The sequence below is a fragment of the Rasamsonia byssochlamydoides genome (genome assembly GCF_041956645.1).
Source record: "Rasamsonia byssochlamydoides strain NRRL 3658 unplaced genomic scaffold VTN77scaffold_13, whole genome shotgun sequence".
NCBI classification, from domain to species: Eukaryota; Fungi; Ascomycota; class Eurotiomycetes; order Eurotiales; family Trichocomaceae; genus Rasamsonia; species Rasamsonia byssochlamydoides.
In genome coordinates, this window is record NW_027192396.1 from 180,467 (window position 1) to 198,953 (window position 18,487).

General features: G+C 49.7%; 7 protein-coding genes across 7 annotated transcripts; 2 read left to right on the forward strand and 5 right to left on the reverse strand.

Moving 5' to 3' along the window:
* Nucleotides 1-44: 44 nt before the first annotated feature.
* On the reverse strand, nucleotides 45-1,492 carry VTN77DRAFT_1500 (uncharacterized protein; the record flags this gene model as incomplete). The annotated part of the gene is made up of 4 exons (XM_069417239.1): nucleotides 45-80; nucleotides 138-1,166; nucleotides 1,228-1,413; nucleotides 1,469-1,492. 4 exons carry the CDS (start codon nucleotides 1,490-1,492, stop codon nucleotides 45-47), a joined length of 1,275 nt encoding a protein of 424 aa, XP_069279989.1.
* Nucleotides 1,493-2,716: 1,224 nt separating this feature from the next.
* On the reverse strand, nucleotides 2,717-3,534 carry VTN77DRAFT_1501 (uncharacterized protein; the record flags this gene model as incomplete). The annotated part of the gene is made up of 3 exons (XM_069417240.1): nucleotides 2,717-2,782; nucleotides 2,842-3,087; nucleotides 3,484-3,534. 3 exons carry the CDS (start codon nucleotides 3,532-3,534, stop codon nucleotides 2,717-2,719), a joined length of 363 nt encoding a protein of 120 aa, XP_069279990.1.
* Nucleotides 3,535-4,173: 639 nt separating this feature from the next.
* On the reverse strand, nucleotides 4,174-5,590 carry VTN77DRAFT_1502 (uncharacterized protein; the record flags this gene model as incomplete). The annotated part of the gene is made up of 2 exons (XM_069417241.1): nucleotides 4,174-4,944; nucleotides 5,009-5,590. 2 exons carry the CDS (start codon nucleotides 5,588-5,590, stop codon nucleotides 4,174-4,176), a joined length of 1,353 nt encoding a protein of 450 aa, XP_069279991.1.
* Nucleotides 5,591-6,242: 652 nt separating this feature from the next.
* On the reverse strand, nucleotides 6,243-8,462 carry VTN77DRAFT_1503 (uncharacterized protein; the record flags this gene model as incomplete). Its single annotated transcript, XM_069417242.1, has 4 exons — nucleotides 6,243-6,352; nucleotides 6,426-6,493; nucleotides 7,683-8,146; nucleotides 8,400-8,462. The coding sequence occupies 4 exons, from the start codon at nucleotides 8,460-8,462 to the stop codon at nucleotides 6,243-6,245; spliced, it is 705 nt and encodes a 234-aa protein (XP_069279992.1).
* A 109-nt stretch (nucleotides 8,463-8,571) lies between these two features.
* On the forward strand, nucleotides 8,572-9,066 carry VTN77DRAFT_1504 (uncharacterized protein; the record flags this gene model as incomplete). The annotated part of the gene is made up of 1 exon (XM_069417243.1): nucleotides 8,572-9,066. One exon carries the CDS (start codon nucleotides 8,572-8,574, stop codon nucleotides 9,064-9,066), a length of 495 nt encoding a protein of 164 aa, XP_069279993.1.
* A 2,983-nt stretch (nucleotides 9,067-12,049) lies between these two features.
* Nucleotides 12,050-14,095, reverse strand: VTN77DRAFT_1505 (uncharacterized protein; the record flags this gene model as incomplete). The annotated part of the gene is made up of 1 exon (XM_069417244.1): nucleotides 12,050-14,095. The coding sequence occupies one exon, from the start codon at nucleotides 14,093-14,095 to the stop codon at nucleotides 12,050-12,052; it is 2,046 nt and encodes a 681-aa protein (XP_069279994.1).
* A 693-nt stretch (nucleotides 14,096-14,788) lies between these two features.
* On the forward strand, nucleotides 14,789-17,252 carry VTN77DRAFT_1506 (uncharacterized protein; the record flags this gene model as incomplete). The annotated part of the gene is made up of 2 exons (XM_069417245.1): nucleotides 14,789-15,427; nucleotides 15,480-17,252. 2 exons carry the CDS (start codon nucleotides 14,789-14,791, stop codon nucleotides 17,250-17,252), a joined length of 2,412 nt encoding a protein of 803 aa, XP_069279995.1.
* Between the last annotated feature and the right edge of the window lie 1,235 nt (nucleotides 17,253-18,487).

The window sequence follows — 18,487 nt, forward strand, 5'->3', positions numbered from 1 at the left end:
CTAAATTACATAAGACAAGAACTCAGAGTCGCTGATATAACCCATCAACTCTCATACTCTTCAGTCTTCTTTCCATTCTTCTACGAAAGCTGTTAGTACGTTTCGATAGAAAGAACCAGAAGACAGAGTGAGCTTACCTCAGTTCTGTAGTACTTGACGCCAACGTTGGTGCCACTAGCAGTATCATACGGGAACGGGGCCGTGTAGTTGTAGGAAGGCTTCAAGTGACCATACGTCCGCTTGACAGCAGAAAGAATGCCATGGCCAGCAGAACATTTCTCGTTAGTAGCCGGAATAGGCCAGTTGGGAGAATACTTGGAGTAAACGTTCTCGGACACGGGACCTGGATAGGTCTGGTTCTGGAAGAGGTTGCTGGTGTCAACCTCGTAGTTGACATATCCCGTCTTCTCCGCAACGAGTTGGAAGAGGTTCGCACCGCAGTCCCAGCGGCCCAGGGAAGGAAGACCCCAGTTCGCAGAGACAGATGCAATGGCGGAGTAGTGAGTGTAGAAGGTGTTATCGGTGGTTCCCTTAAGGTGCTCCGGCACAGCTCCTCCCAGGAGAACGCTGAAGACTCTGTTGTCGACAGTGTAGTTTCCACTTTCATCGAAGGTCAGCAGGACAAGCGTGTTTTCGGTAAAATAAGAATTCTTTAGCACTTCTGAGAGCCAGTTGATCGACCACTTCGCGGCAAAGGTAATGTCAGTATCATGGCCGTCGTTCGTCATATTCGGAGTGACAAACGCCCACTGTGGAAGACGCTTGTTTTCAAGGTCCTCATAGAAGTTGGTGAAGTTCTTAATCTGACGAAGGCGGAGATCGCTGTTGGTGACAGAGTCGAAGAGGATCAAGGGGTTGTGCTTGCGGACATAGTCGTTGGCATAGGTTTTCTGGTTAGAGTAGTTATAGCCCTGGAAGCCAGGGTAGGGAAGTCCCTCCTGGTACTCTCCCCAGGCAATCCCCTTCGTATCCAGAAGGTCAGCGACGGTCGAAATGTTAGCAGGAATCTGGTGGAAGTCATCATTGTCCATGCCAAAGTTATCGCCTCCGGCGGCAGCACAATAGTTGGGCTCTGACGGGTGGGTAGTAGCCCAGTAGTTGGTGAGCAGGATGCCCTGCTTCGCAATTGCCTGCATGTTCGGATCGGCAGCGGCCGTATCGTAGTCCTGTCACCGCAGGGTAAATGAGAATCAAGCATCAGCTCGCACGAAGAAGCTGTCTACCTACCACATTCTCGAGCCAGATGTCGATGAAACGATCGAACGCGAGGCCCTTCACGTTGGACACGGGGGAATAGGGCTGAGTCGTCGCAGCAGCCGCTTCAATTTCCGTGAGGGACGGTTCCGTCACGTTGATTGTGGCCGCAGAAGCTAGACTCGCGGCGGCGAGGACGGCAGCAATTGAGGACCGCATCTTGGTATGTGTCAGCAGCTTGAAACTGACGAGTCAATGTGTCTTGGGACGGTACAGAAAGGGAGAGATCTGATCCCATTATATATATCACTTCAGTCACCCACGTGGCAGTGCGATCTCAGTTCCAACGGTCCGAAGCTGCCATCGCGGCATTAGCTCCAAGGACCCAGGCACGCAATCGATCGAGACGTCATGAGATGACTCCGATTAATGAATGGCAGCAAGGTCTATGGTCACGATGCGCAGGAGCAGCATCCGACTCGACCATTCGCAGCGGGTAATAAGGTTGGAGAGTGCCGAAGGATGCAAGTGCCAGTAGGCAGCGGTAGCTACCTAGGTATGGCATGACTTCACCTTCCAAAACAGGGCATAGATGTGGGTGTAATTAATGGATTGCCGCCGCTGCTCCGGGGGTCATCTCTCTAGGCGTGGCACGTGGTGGAATGCGCGTCCGTGATCGGCACAGTCTCAACGGCTGCAGCCAGACCCAGAAGCTAAAAGAGATTAAACAATTAATCATGTTCTCAACGTTAACGGCTATAACAGATTAAGAAATTAATAATCATGAATATACAGTGGCTGAGCATACGTAGTGCCGGGATAATATATCCATAGCGATTCCACCTCGCCAAGAAGCCAAGAATATCCCTACGGAGTATACGAGAAATAGACCCAAAGAGGAAAAAAGTGAGAGAAAGAAACAAACAAAAAAATAACAAGACGAGAAGTTCCTTGGTGTGTCTTGTCGCTCTTCCGGTTGGAACCTTGCACATAGAGGGTTGTGGTTACGTGCGAGGTTCCTTCGCATCAGAGATGGCCCTGAACACGGGATAGTATAGTCTCCAGAAGCAGGGGCTGCCGGAAAAATAATAAACTTAGCACGTGCTTGCTTCTTTTCCACATTCTCTATTTCTTTCATTTCTTTTCGTCTTTTTTTTTGTGGGTGGAAGCTTCAGTGATGGGAATTTATACTATGCCAGAAATCTTCCACTCAGCCAAAAGAGGTGCCGTGACAAGTACCCTTCAACTCTTGGATTTTTTTTTCTGGTTGACAGCTATTATTCTCGTTCTTCTCAGGTACAGAGCAGTACTAGGTGGCGATGGAGTGGATATCTCCGAATCGATGACTGGACAATGATGAAACAGACAGAGCATTCGTTACAGGATCACAAACATTTCGAATTTTCGACTTTGACATTCTACACGACAGCCCAGTCTCTCCTACCAGTCAGTCTTTTCACGGAAAAACAATCCCTCAGCATCCCGTGGAGCTGGAATAATGACAAGAGATAGGATAGATGTCTTATCTCCGAAATTTCAAAGATCGGCTTCGAAAATCGTTCTCCATACGGAAAGTAGTGTTGGTTGACTACATTTGAGTCAGTTTATCAGTTTTTCAGATCCACATCTCTGGCACTCAGCACTCACCAAGCGGACAATGGAAGCGATTTTCTTCAGGTTTTCTATCCGGCAAAGCGACCGACTTATCTTTCGTCCCACGGCGATGATGTCGGTTAATTGTTGCTCTGGATACATCACATTGCTGGAGATGGTGAGCTCGACGCCAGAAACGTGGAGATCGATGCCCACGCGTCCTGCATTGGGCCAGTACCGCGCGTTGAATGACCCCTGAGCTTTGAGCCTTTTCTTAGCGATTCGGATGCTCTCGTTGGTCTGTCTCTCTCGTGGAATCCATGCAGATGGCGGTCGCTATCACTTCATGGCGTGCTTCTGAGATGGATACGTTGGAAATTGTATCCAACGCCTTAGAAAGGCGCCATGGGAGGCAAGCCCGGTTGGTGAGCCTCGTGTCTCGACGTCAGCCGTGGGGCGAACATCGTGTGATATCGGTTAATGGTTATATCTTTTTACCACTTCAGGTACCTAGGTAAAAAGAGGTGCCATCACATGCATGTTGGATCTTTTCACCATAGAGGCTGACAGACAGAATCTTCGAAGCGGCTGCTGGAAGAAGATAGATATCCTCGTCCACCGGGTGTGGGAATGGGGGGATACCTGGTATCAGGCCTGATGGTCGGAAGCAAAGACAGTCAGTAACAGTGTACGTACGGTAAGGAAGCGACGAGCATACCCATGCAAGGCAACCCGAAGAAGGAGCATCTGGTATGGGGAAATGGATATTCCTACATATACGTAGACAGTCCGTGACATATAAATAAATAAATCACAGATAGGGAGAAAAAAAAAAGAATATAACCAATGTGTTGGATTATATATAGCAAGATCCAGTTTAGGGAGAGAGATAGATATGTGTAAAGTTATGTCTCTAACTTACTATCTAGGCCGGGGGAGGCAGAGATATTTTATATTATTACAATGGTAGAATGCCTCGGGTAGTGAATAACTCCGTAAGCTTGGTTTAACCAAATTAACTACAAATTAACTACACGAGAATGTTTCACACAGAACTTTTACAGAGAGAGTAAAGTAGGAGCATAGGTGAATAATTCAGGGGTAGGTAAGGTAAAGAGTGAATATGGGCGCTGAGTCAGGTAAGTATGTGGATGCTGACCTTCCCCATCAAGTAATTAGATGATATGAAATCGGCATGCGTATGCAGTGTCGGTCGTGGGATCTAATGCAAAAGCTATGCAAATCGAAAAAAAAAAACGCCACCTACCATCTATACCATAATGTACTGTACAATGTGCCTCAAAATGAAGAGAGGATATATATATATATATATATATATATATACGGACGTGATGGTGGTTAATAGTTACGGTCATGTCGAGGTTACTACCTTCTCCACGCCCGCTTAGGTTTTCCCAGCTTCTGCTCACACTCCTGCTCCCGCTCGTCGCTGGAAGGGGGAGAACCCTGCTCGAGTGTCTGCACAGACGGAGAGGCCGGCTCGCTGGTGATTTCGATCGTCGTCTTCTGATACACCTTGCTCAGGTCCGACAGCTCGTGCTGATCGTGACGATCGTCCCTCTCGATGATGTTGTCCGTCGACCCGTCGCGGTCATGAGCAGATCTTGGATTGTCGGTGCTGTTGCTGCGCCCGTGGAAGATCAACCCGCCGACATCGAGACCCCCTTCCCGTTTATGGTCTACCGTGACCGTCGTGATGTGGTTGCTCCGGTAGTCGTAATGGTGGAACGGGTTCAGGCTGCGATCTGCCGAGCCCTGGGAGTTCAGGATCAGGTTCTTCCGCGTGAGGGTGTACATGATAACGTCCACGAGTCCGGACGTCGTGATCATGGCGCCCGACACGCAGAAGTAGGTCACACTGGGGGTGCGGCCTTGCGTGGTTGCCATACGGCCCGCGGCGAGAGGCAGGGACAGAACGAGGTATGCGAACGGGTAGATGACCATGTAGTTCACCACCCGTCTCAGGCGAGTCAGCGATTCCACGTGCCGCTGGCCCAGAACGACCGACGCTGCAAGCCTCCGCCGCAGCTGGAAATACATGACCATGTACAGGAGCACGGTTCCGAACTCAGCGACGAAGATCCAGACATAGTGAGTCCAGAGGCGATCAGGCTCGTAGGCCTGATTGATCCAACACTGGAAACAGTTAGACGTGAAGATAGTTCCCTCCAGAGTTTTCTATAGGTTGCGTCCGACGTACCCAGGCACCGGTAGGAGCGAATGGATCTCCTCCATGCGAGGCGATCGGAATGATCGCCAACAGGGCGATGAATCCCCAGATGCTGACGATGGCGACCACAAACCATTTGAACTCCATCTTGCGACCGAGGTTCACTTGCATAAAGGTATGCATGGCGATGGCAAGAGCGAAGATGCCACTCCCCGGATCTCCGATTTGGACCCACAGTCCCTGAAGGAAGCAGACCACGGAGGGAGAATGGATTTTGTTGTGAACAATCCAGTAGATATTCAGCAGGAACGACAGGGCTTGCACAAAGTCGGCGATCAGCAGATTGTAGATGAGGATGACGTATTGATTGTGGCCCGGATAGAGCTTCGCGGATCCTCGCCAGAAGAGCATTCGATATGTAGTGAATGTTAACATGGCAAAGGTGGCCACGGCGGATAGAGATGCCATAACAGAGATGGCGATGAGTCCCTTCCGATGATAGTCCGGTAAAGGATCGATGTTCGGTTTCGATGGCTCTTCTCGAGCTTGGAGGACTCCATCTCGCTTGGAGAGCGAGTGCAGAGCACTCCAAGCATGGAGCAGCAGACTCATCGCAGCCTCATGACCCTGCTTCTGCCAGAGTAACGAATCTAAGAACAACTGGGCCAGCAGTCAGTATATACCTCGGGTAGAACAAAGCTTGTGGAGCATGTCGATACCTTTGCATGTTATGGAGAGGAATGCGGCTATAGCCCGACGCACTGGTTTTTCACTGACTTCCAATTCGATCAATGGCGTTTCGACTAGTATTCAGAATACGCTCACCCAGCAGCACCAAGACCGTGGAGGCGTTCCTAGTGAGGAAGCAACTAACCTTGCTGATCATTCGACGGAAGCTTCACCAGATGACATGCATCTTGCCGTTTGCCCGAAAGCAAACCATGACCCCTGAGAGCCGAGAAAGGGGGAACGACGAGCAAACGAGCTGTGGTGACTGTATTCTTCTGACCGTTAAGGTCCGTTTCAGGCTGTGTTTAAAATTTCGTCCGTGGTCATGCAAGAGAACAATAATATGACTTGTTCATGGGCGCCACAAATGAGGCTCGGGGAGAACTTTCCGGTAAACGGGAAGCTTAAGGTGTCAGTCGGTACTGTATCTGCACGAGCACGAGTATGCAGAGCGGACATTGTCTGCAGACAATGATTGTGCTGCGATGCAATTGATTCCACAGACGAAACGTCTCGCTTATTTTGGTCCACGTGGTCAAAAGTTTGTGTTGGCGGGTCCGATCAGCTCGTATTCTTCCAGCGCAAGCACAGTCTGGCGAGATCCATTGGCGATGCTGAAGCCTCTGTCGCTGACTATTGTCACGACTGAAATTCTTATGATCATGAAAGAGCCTCATCAGTCTCGGCACTGCGGTAGGTTATCGTGGGTATAACTTACGGGGTTTCTCCGGTAAATCTGGTGGGAGACGGCGGGAATCTCTTGGATCCGCGATGCTAAGCTTCGACCTGTCAGGGGTCAGCCCTATCCTGCGTCCAAACCGCATTTGGGCTTTAGCTCTTGTTAGTTTTCCATTTGTCCGGTAATAGGACAGCTGTCGACTTGAATTGCCGATTCTTCCTAAGCGTATCAGCCTCTGCTGTCAGTTGGCAGCCCCTAGAAATTCCAAACACCGGAAAATGAGTACCAGTACCTATATTAGTCTTGTGGATCTTCCTTTCCATAGGCTAGCTAGTTTGCTAAGTGTGCAAAGAAAAAATAAGAGGAAAAATAAGAGGAAAAGAAAAAGAAAATAGTAGCTAATAATAACCACAATTAAGGAGGCTTTCTTAGGTAGTATGATTACTAGCAAGAGCAAGAGCAAAAAAAAAAAAAGGAAAAAGCCTATCTATCTATCATAACCCAAATTAAATAATAGACTTGGGGGATCCTATCCTACTATACAATTCCATGCTAATTAGATATTCCTGGACTTAAAGGTAAATAGATTCATTCTATCTGCTATTCTCTTATATGGTGATTTCTCTGACTACCTAATCTAACTATATCTATCTGTCCACCCACCCACTCCTCCTCTTCCTCCTCCTTTTTTTTTAAGAAAAAGTAAATTATGGACTGGACTCTACCATACTCTCCACTGTCGATGGTAGTTACGGTAGTATTTTCTCTATCACGATATGTATCTTGACGACTGATAAATTTCACCATTCATCGGCAATTATATTCTGTGAAAACCATACTACTCCTTAGTTGGAAAAAAAAAGGTTTTAACAGTGGCACTACTATCTGTCCAGGCAAGGAAAATATTTGATTAATCCTTATTCAAAACAAGGCATGTTTAAATATCACTCATAGTTTTCCAAGTCATCATACTTCTTTTTTTGGACCTTACTGTCATTTTATAGCTGGCTGCTTCCCTCATGAATCCCAGAAATTGCTTAATTAACAATACGCTTGACTTTTCTATCTGACCATACTCAGGCTTTTCAATGGTCTAGCTAAGCCAATGGCTTGCGACATTCTTGTCAAAAACAAGGGTTGAAATGACAAAAAAAAAAGAAATAAATATGTGTGTCACGATGGTCGTCAAGGAAGACAAAAGGTCTGGACAAAGAGATTACCATCTATTAATCATTCTTTAGTTATAACTAACTAGGCCTGAAGTAATAATATCTATATACTTAAGCAACCCCTTACCTCGTTCCGATCCTCCAACCCTTCATCTCTGCACCATCCACCTCTGCGCCGACCTGCTCCGCATACTCCAGCCCGCCCTTGATGATCGCAACGTCGCCATTCCGCGCAAACAAGATGTCTCGCTGCGCGACGGCGCAGAGCACGTCCCTTGTCCCGGAGAACCAGTCATACGGAACGAAGAAATGTCTCCAGTACGACAAAGCCGAGCTGTTTCCAGGGCTCGGAGCAGACCCAGGAGTGGGTGACCAGGAAGACCAGCTTGCCGGTGTCACGGAGGCCAATGACGTGGGCGACCCGGTGGGCGAGGGAGGCGAGCGGGACCGAGACTGCTGCTGTTGCCGTTGCTGTTGCTGTTGCTGTGACTTTGACGGATTATTCTTCATGCTGAAAGACGCTGCGTCAAGGAGGTGCAGGCCGCGCGTGTTCGCCAAGCCATCCAGCTCGGACAGCTCGAGGAGGATACGCTGTCTATGGCCCGACGTGTATCAGCGTCGCCCAGATACGGCGACGTGCTTAGTTCGCCCAGCAACGACTTGGCGAAATGATGGATGTCCAGGCAGTTATCTCTGCCCTTGACCAAAACACCTAGTGGCGCAACTGCAGCTGAGGCGGCTAGCTACATGTCGGTCCGTGAATTGTAGATGCTTGCCTTAAGTAGGTAAGCAAGGCAGGGCGCACCAGCCTTCCTATTTGGCTTGCAGGGCTCACTGCAAGTACCCCCTTTTGCTTCTCTTCTTTGGATTCGAGCCATGGGTCAAAAGAGTTTGCGTTGCTGAGCATCGTCCCACCTTCCACGACCTATATTGCCTCTGCTTTTCAGGCCCAAGACATCATCCACACGTTCTGCAAAAGTATCCGATTTAAACTCTCCACCTGCCTAGCATCTATGATGGCCTCCTCACCGACCATTGCAGCGGGTGATCACGAGGGATACATGGAATATGCCCTCGAGCAGTCCCGTCGCTCGCCTCCCGCACCCACGAAATTCTGCGTAGGAGCAGTGCTCGTCGATGCAGACAAGAACGAAATCCTATCGACTGGATATTCGATGGAACTGCCAGGAGACAGGCCCGGAGACCCAGGGAACACACATGCCGAGCAGTGCTGCTTCATCAAAGTGGCTGAAAAGCACAATCTTCCAGAGGAGCGAATAGGCGAAGTGTTGCCGAAAAACACCGTCCTGTATACGACCATGGAGCCGTGCAATAGGAGATTGAGTGGGAATCGAACCTGTGTGGAGAGGATCTTGAGGCTCAACGGCGCAGTTAAAGCGGTCTATGTGGGGATCAAGGAGCCGGAGACATTTATCGGCGAGAATGAGGGCCGGAAGAGACTGGAGGATCGTATTTTAGAGGTCTCTACTGCGGGGCATGAAAAGCAGTAGCCATCTTGAATCTTGATTGCCATACCTCTCTCGCCATCACTAGTAAATGTGTATCTGCAAGCGTCGTTTGAGGAATTGCGCCTTCTACTGTACATCTTTTCCCCTTGTCCTTAGCATCCACTCAACCTTCAGCAACAGTATCAGATGAGACTAATTATGTATTCTCCACTCCCACTGCCTACCTAGGTACTTAGGTTTTCTTCTACAGACAGTTCTAGCAAAAGGGATTGCTCCGTACACCCCCGCCTTATTTGAACAGGTAAATAAGGAAATTAATCACCTTTTTAAGATAGTTCTAATACGGGCTTCTAGGCACTAACTTTGATCGTAACTTAAAATGAGATTTCTGATGGCAAACTCATCTAGTAGAAATCACTACATACAGTAAAATGAGAATTAAGATTTAATACCTAAATTACTACGTAGGAGAGGCTAACTACTCCATACAGAGTACTCTGTACTTGGTCTTCTTACCACAAGTTTAACTCCTTCTATAGGCTTTTGCTAGGGAAGTTTAGTATTAGAATTTAAATCTAACGAGTTGTTTAACTAGCTGTAGTAATTTTTTATAACAATCTCGGCATCAAAGTCGACTTATTTTGTCGATCTGATTTTAGGTGCTGGGTTCGAATATAGATTCATGGTCGATTCCATTAGTATTTCGAGTAGTACCATGATTTCAAGACTTTAACTGATTGGGTAAGGCAGGAGTGTATATAAAGTAATCCCTTCCTATACCCCTTTCCAGTTTAGCCTGCAACTATATAAGAGCGTTGGTAGTACAGTACGGAGTACTACATTCTACGGTGATTCCTCTTCTAAAGAGAGGGGCTGATGCCCCCCCGCCCTAAGGGCGAGATTGTCACGCTCCCAGATCTCTATCTCCTCAATTCTTGCCGATAAGCCAGCTCCTCTCTCCAGTTTGGTGCGTCCCCTTGTAAAATAACCACGCTCTGAATTTCTTCTCTGTCTCTCCCTCTTTATCTCGCTTCTCGTATGCCCTACTCTTCTCCGTCCTGCACGACGCCCCGCATCCATGAATTACCGGGGGGTGCTGAAGGTTTAGAATTCGGTGGAGGAAACACCGAGGTTGATCCAAGTGTCGCCGCAGGTAAATTATGTTCTGATGTTCGCCTAGTACATATTCCATTACTAACCAGCGCCAGAACTACCGAAAGGATGTTGCAAACTCTGGAATTGACGTGGACACAGGCGAATCACTTATCTTCGATGCCTGCTGCTTCTATGCACACAACGAGTGATCATCCGGGGCAGATAGAATCGCGGGGCTCACGTATAGACGCTCAATAAAGTTGAGTTTGGTCAATGGCGACCAATCTGCAATAGATTTGGGGCCGAATACTTGGCCGCATACCACTCCTATATTCAGATATCCCCACCTGAAGAAGATTATGACGGGCGGCTAGATCTTTACAAACGGTGAGAATGCAATATCTGCAGATCTCAATATCAACTGACGCTGGAACAGGAGATTCAACACACATGTATCAGCCCTCTTTCTCCAAAACCAGACACTTAGAGAGCAGTATGTTGCATTCCTGCTATCAAGGCCGTCGCTAACAAAAGCCCATAGGGTGCTTAGTGACATGAGGGACTTAGTCCAAAGATATGGTTATGAAGAAATCACCAACAAGTGATGTAAAAAGTGGCAGAAAGTAGTCATAATAGTGAAATAGCAGCAAGCGAGTAGTGATTGTGTGAATCAATGCTAGCAGCCCTGGAAATGGTTGAGTTAACTTGTCAGCAGAACGAAGTGAAATGGCGCATAGACCTATATTACTAGTTTTCACTATATAAAATAAATACTGATACTAGACCTCATAATGAGGCCTTTCTAGCTAGCACCGCTCATTGAATTTGAAGTGGCAATGTACCCTATTAAACTGACTGTGAGGGCTGTCGACTTGGATTACAGTATTGCCCGACAATCACCCTAAGCGTATTAGCAAATGCTGTCAGTACTATTAACTGACGGCATGACTGACTCTAGAAATTATGAACATCAGAGAAATGAGCATATTATATTAGTCTTGTGGATCTGTCTTTTGTCAGGGCGGCCTGATGAACCTAGTTCGCTGGGTCTTTTTTTTTTTAAAAAAAAAAGGAAGAAGAAAAAAAAAAGAAAATTGGCGACTGAGTATTCTTATTACTACCAGTGAGAGCGAAAAAAAAAGGAGAAGACCTATCTATCTGTCATAGCCTAAATCAACTAGGGTCCGGGGAAAATATCCTACTGTACAAGTCTGGTCTAATTAGATATTCCAGGACTTAAATTGATTCCATTTTCTAATCTAACTATATCTATCTACGTTACTACTAGCTAGCTACCTACCTTTTATTTTATTTTATTTTATTTTATTCAATTTTATTTTATTTATTTATTTATTTTTTTAGAAAAAAATCGACTGAACTCTACCATACTCTCCACTACAGATGGTAGGTATGACGTGCAGCATGCCAGACCGGCAGACAGACAGACAGACAGACAGACCGACAGAGATGGTTCAGAGGATGGAAGAGATGCTACTGATGTTCTGTACTGTACATAATACATGCAGTATACCTACGTACCTACTATACATCATCCCTACAATAATACATCATCTAATTGATGGAAGGGAAGTGCTGTAGCCTGTACAATAATAAATACCTCTCTCAAGACAGGACAGCAGGATAAACCACATGACAGTTTTCTTGACTAGCCATACCACACCACACCGGATCGTAAGTCCACAGGTTGAATTCACAACAAGTTAACAGGGGAAAAAACAGACTCGTGTCCAGACTAACGCCCCGTCACCATGCTCATCAGAACCCGACCATAGCCAGCTAGACATCAAATTCCTCAAGAACTCCAATTTTGCAAACCGGAAAAAGTACCGATAATCGCCGTATGAAAACATGCCATAAGAACGTCAACAAAGTAGTGTATTCGTAAACAGAGTGTTTTCGAGTAGAGTGGTCACCACGCATATGAATCGTCCGGCTCCGAGTCCACGCCATTCCACTCTTCGTCCCCGCTGACCTCCGAGTCAACAAAGTCGTCTTCGTTGAACTGCGTGTCCGCCGGACGAAGGTTGTCGATTCGCAGCTGCACGACATCGCACATCCCCTGCACATTCATGTCCTTGTCGTCATCCTCGTCGCTGGTCTCGCCGTCACTCGGCGTCGACCCAGTCTTCGACTCATCGCTATCAGCATCCATCCCCGACAGGCGTTGCTGCGCAATGCGAGCGCTCTGTCGCTTCACCGGCGTCGCAGCCGCGCCATCCGCAGGACCAGCTTCGACAGCTGCCGGAGTCTCATCCTTTCGAAGGAAGGTCCGCTCGATCTTCCGGATCCATCGCTTGCGAAAGGACGCCCGATCCTGCCACCCCATCTGCACGGTGGCGGTCATGACAATCCGGCGGAGATCCTTCAAATCAGGTGCAGACTCGACCAGCGACGCAAAAAAGGCAGCCGCTCGGGCCTTGTCCCAGTTGCGCAGTTGCAGCATCTCGATCTCCTGCAGCGCCTTCGGCCAGGTCGGGACCTCCCCGGGCTTCAGCAGGTTCTCGAAATGGGGCGTGCCGTTGTAGTACGGGGGCCAGTTGTGCATGATGAAATCGACCGACAACCGTTCCAGATTCGGGCACGACTCGGCGAGACCCACGATAAAGGAGAGGTTGAGATGGCGGTTGTGCTTGAGCACCAGCTCTCGAAGATGAGACCCGTGACTGGAGAGAAACGGTGCGAAATTGTGCGACGTGATCTCGTCACAGTTATCGATGGTCAGCGAAGTCAAGGTTGTCGGCAGTCTCGGCAGGAGCACCTCATTGACAGCCGTGCAGTCGGTGAACGACAGACGACGGAGTTCAGGAAGCTCCTTCAGCGCCGCAGCCAGCCTCGTCTCAGTGAGCTCCTCGAGTTCCTGCTCAGTCTCCGCCATCCTCTCATCCGACGGGATCTGAAACAACCGCACATCGCGAAGGTTCTGGAAAGGGGCTTCGCGATGGCGGGACTGCATCATCTCCACCAAATTACTGGGCTCCATGAAGCGGGCATTCCAGTCAAAGGCGTGCAGCCGGACATTACATTGCTTCAGGGTGTCAAAGATCGAGTCACGGTACGTCCATCGTGAGGTGTGATTAGACAACATCAGGGGGGCAACCCCATCGTGTCGATGGTATAGTCGCAGGGTCTTGATATGCGGCACCCTCTCGATCAGCTTGGACAAGTCAAAATACCCCCACCGACCCGTCTTGTATGTGAGGACCGAGCGAACATCCACCAGGAGCTCCTGGACCTTGCTGGCGTAGTTTATAGCGAGTGACTCTGGTGGTTGCGACAAGAGCTGAACCAGACTGTGAGCCTTCCAAGCAGGGATGAGCACCGGTGTATGATAAAGGGCCGCCAGCGCGGGCTCCGCAAACGCGCGGCAGAGGAGAGCAACGTCGAGCAGCCACTTTGCCGATGGCAAAGGAATGGCTTGTCGGTCGTCGACCAGGGGATACGAGGCACGCAGGAAGATATTAAACAGGATGTGATATGGTAGGGTATGCCACGGCGGGATCGGGCCTGAGGGGACCATGTTCGATTCTTCTGCCGGCTGAGGCTCTACCTTTCGACGCTTTCGCGGCGAGTCTCGTGTCGATCTCCTTTGTTTCGAGCTGTTCCCCGTCCGGGACTTTCGCGGCGGAGGTCGGTGAGGAAGGACGTCGGCTCGCTGGGAAGCAGCACTATTGGTCAGCACTTGGGGGAAACGGGAGACGACCCGATCCAGGTCCTCGTCTGTCGACGGCTCTCGATAGGATGCGGGGGCACGGGTTGACCGTCTGGGGCGCGCGGCGGCAGCTGTATCTCGACTAACCTCGTGCCTTCTCCGAGAAGACCGCGGGGGGGCAGGTTGCTCGTCTGCGCTGGTCCCTGCACTGCTCTCTGACGTGGTGTCTTCATGGTATGACTGCACGTGTCTCCGGGCGCTGCGGACGGGGCGCGATGGCGCTGAAAGCTGTCGCGATGGAGCCATGGCAGCACCATCAGAGGAGAATCAGATGCAGATGTACCTAAGCGGGGCAGTTATGGCATGGTCGGCTGCCACGACGGGACGCAGGAACATCGGACACTGGCACCAGCGACGGCAGCCCAAGTGTCATCCCAGGAGGAGCAGGGAGCCCAGCAAGAGATGCAGGAGAAGACTGCACGATGGACTGCGCGAGTGAAGGAAGGAGGAGTGAATCGCATTCCCCCTGCTTAGCCGAATCGGGCAGGCCGGAGAATCCCGCCCCGAGATCCGCTTATCGATTAGATAAGATAGGTGCCACGTGATTGCTTAGGTAACTAATTGACAGGCTATTTCAAAAGAGGAATAGCGCAGACTTGAAACTCCACGGCACGCCCCGCCCGCCTTGCTCCCAAAATAGAAATGTGGGCGGCTGGAGGAGCTGATCACAGCGCATCTCCTGAGCTTGCCGGACCTCGCTCTTCATGATGCAGCCAGTGTCAACAGATTGAGCACAATTCTCGCTTTGTTTGGTTGTTGTTGGTGTTTGCTAGATACCCCGGATGCGTTGATGCTGTCAGTGTTTGTTGCAATTGATTTTGACGCGTTGGTTACAGTGTTCAAGAACATGCGTGTTATAGCTTGCATTGGGTCTTAAAATCTTTTGTTGAGTCTTGTATTTGATCTTTGTTTGAGTTTTGTCCTGTGAAGATTGTGACTATGGACGCTCCATATAAAAGTCCAGTCCCCCAGCCTGGAGAGAGGACTGAAATGGCAGGGAATCAGATGGTGATTCAGCAGTTTGCCAGGTATCCTCCGGGCTTTGACACTCCTCTGCGGAGCGCTTCTCCTGGCAGTGCTCGAAGCAGGTTGGGAGCGTCGGCGTCTCCTCCCCTCCGCCGCAAGGACACGCCGCGCAGTCTGCAGTCGTCGCCCAGAGGGCCGCTGTCGGGCGTGCCTCCAGGCATGCGATCCGGCATGTCGATGTCTCCGCCATTTTTCGATGCGAGTGGTCGACAGCGACCGGCAAGAGATTCCGACGCAGAGCGCCGGGTTCTGCCTTCGCGGGAATTGACTGACGAGACGATTGACGATGCCTATGTTGCATTCATCCTCTACTGCAACCCAAATGTCCCTCTATCTGTCGATACAACCGAGCTCCGGAAGAACTTCCGATCGCCACCGCGGAGTGACGGCAAGAGTTTCAGCATCTACACGCTGTGGGAGCTCATCCGCAAGCTGGACAGGAAAGAGCTGAAGACGTGGATCCAGCTGGCCATCGAGTTGGGCGTGGAGCCGCCCTCGCTGGAGAAGAAGCAGAGCACGCAGAAGGTGCAGCAGTATGCTGTCCGGCTGAAGGTGTGACTGATATCTCTTCCCTACACTATTAGTCTTGCTGATAGGTGTATAGCGATGGATGCGGGCGATGCACGTCGACGCCTTTTTCGAATACTGTCTGGGCCATCCGCACAACTACTACACTCGACTTCCGTCCTCAAGCGGTCCTGCCAGTGAGAGCCGCGACGGGGTGCCTCTAGAAGAGGACTTGGCGCTGCGCGCGCTTGTCCCCGAGTGGAAGCCCAAACGGGGCCGAAAGCGCGCCGAGGATAAAGAGAACGAGGAAGCACAGCCGGCCAAACGTCCACAACTCGACACGTCGGTGGGCCTGCTGGACAGCAACGCGCTGGCGACCCATGCAGCGAATTTTCCGCCGAGCGCCATCCCGTTTAGTGCATTTCCGGACGACATGGACACGACAGATCCGTGGGTGGCAGCCGCATCTTCCTTTGCGTCGGACGGGCAGGGAGTGGATTCGCTGGGGGGACAGGAGCTGCGCTGGCGGCCTCTCGACAGAGATGCCTCGCCAGCAGGCTACCCGCGGTCAGCCATCATCCCGAGGAATCATCCAGCAGATATGCTTGTGACCAGCGAGCCGAGGTCGGCAGTGATTCCGTCATCGCGAGAACGGAGTCGAACGAGGCGGCGTCATGGGCCGGCCGTATCGTCTGCATGGCCGAGCCCTTCAGGCTCCGTGACAGGCAAGGTCAGAGGACGACCACCGAATCGAGGTTCAGCGCCTGGGGGCCCGTTCTCTTCATTTCCCGCGAATCCAGCGCGATCCAACACGCTGGGCGATAACGCCAGTGTGCGTTCATCGCCTGCTGTTGCGGTCGACAATAATAACCAACTAGGACCACCACCACCAAGCAACCAGACTCCAGGGCCAGGCCGACAGGCTGGCGCCAGGCCCAGCAAGCTGCAGCTGCATGTGCCGCAGAATCATGGCCGACCAATTCGACTGGCGACGCCGCCGACGCTGCTGGTGAACGGGACGAACGAGACGAATGACATGTCGTCTGCTTTTCCCGCGAACGGGCGCGAGTCGACCGACGTCGATGTCGATGCATCGTTGTTGTCGGACAGGCCGAGTGGAGGGCAGACTGGGAGGACATCACTAGATGATGTGATCAGAATACTAGCAGGCAGGATCCTCCACGCGAACTTAATAGGCCGGTCGACACCGCTCGAGGCAGACGAAGCTCGAGCTCTTGCGCGTGCAGCCGTGGAGCGGCTGCGGACGACCTATCCGGGGATACCGCTGGAATCGGTATCCTCGTTGTACTTTGGCTTAGGCAAAGGCCAGAGGCCAGGCCCACCACCTGGCTCTGCATCTTTGACGGTGAAAGTCGTGAATGCGTCATCAACCACTACTACCGCTGGTAGTACAACTGCCACTGCTGAGAATAATGGCACACTCGTGCCACCAGCAGGAGCTGCACCACAGACGGGACGACAGACTCAAACCCAGACACAGACACATACATACACCCTAATTATAGACTCCCGACCTGCCCCCGGAATCAGTCTCAACTGCGTGCTCAGCGAGCTATCACTTTCACCGTCACTGTCGCATTCATCCGAGAATCAAAATGGACCGGCCAAGCAGGCTGATAGCGATATCCTGAAAGACAGCCCTGACGAAGCTGAAGCTGAAGCTATTGATCTAACGGACGATGACCTCGACAACACCAACAATACCAACACCACCACAGAGACCGGAGGTGCAGGTGAAGTAACATGGAAACAGCGCTATTTACGCCTGCGTCAAGCAATGCGGAACAAAGAGGCTGCGCTGAGGGAGTATAAGCGGAATATTCTGCAGTGCGTGATGGCAGATATTTAGGTTAGAATCCGCATTCGAGATCGACTTGGTGGTGATGGTGGTGATGACTGATGGGCCTTTTTTTTTTTTCTTCTGGTGGCTCTGTGCGAAACACGGATAGGGACATTTGGATAGGGATAGGGATTTCTTGCTTGCTTGGGTTTGTTGGTTTGGCTTGGTATATACTCCGTATATTGCTGGCGCGATATATTATTTATTTCTTTCCTTATTTATTCATGCATTCCTATCGATGCGGATACGGATATGAATGCTACGGTATAATATGATATGGTATGATATGTACGGTGAATAATAGGGACAGTTCTCAATGTATATACACACGGACAGCCGTTTATATACCCATTACGTATGTACCTAGGGAGGTGTTATGGTGACAAATTTAGTATTCGAATTCGGCTCTAATGGTGGACACCATTTTTTAACTTTGCGAGGAAGAGGGAGATACGGAGAGGATTGCTTGCCTTTCTTGGGTTGGTTGGCCTATATATATATATATATGCTAAGTTGTTTCGTTCCTACGGATATACGGATACGGACGATACGATATGGAATATGAGATGTACGAGGGATTGGTACTGAATGTATATATACACCCAGAGACACCCGTTTATATTATGTATTACCTCCAACTCGGAGTTATGGTGATCAATCGATGAAGGTATCGAATTTTAGAGTTTGAGATTGAATTCGACATGATGGCGATGATGGCTGATGGCTGCTATTTTTTTTGGGCTTTTGACTCACCCGGGGATAGAGATAGCATAGGGATGTGGATAGCTTGCTTGCTTGGGTTGTTTGGGTTTGTTGTTGTTACTATATTCCTGGTGCGGTACATATTTATTTATATTTATTTATTGTTACAGATACGGACACAGGCGATGCAAACGGATATGGTATGATTTAATATATGATATGAGATGGGATAACATGTACATACGATGAATAGGGACAGGTCTAATTGTATAGAAACACAGAGTCACAGACACACATGTTATATACCGATTGTGATGGTATTATGGTGATCAATCGATGGTATCAATGGAGACAAAGATAGATGAATGGATCAATATCCAGTAAATTAATTAAAACCAGTCCAGGTACAACCTGCCTAGGTAGCTACCATCTTTATGCCCGTATGCCTGTTTGCCTGGATATATATACTGTACAGTATGGTTGTAGACATATGTATGTATCTTGTAGCTTGTTGTAGCATATAGCATGTAGCAAGTAGGGTG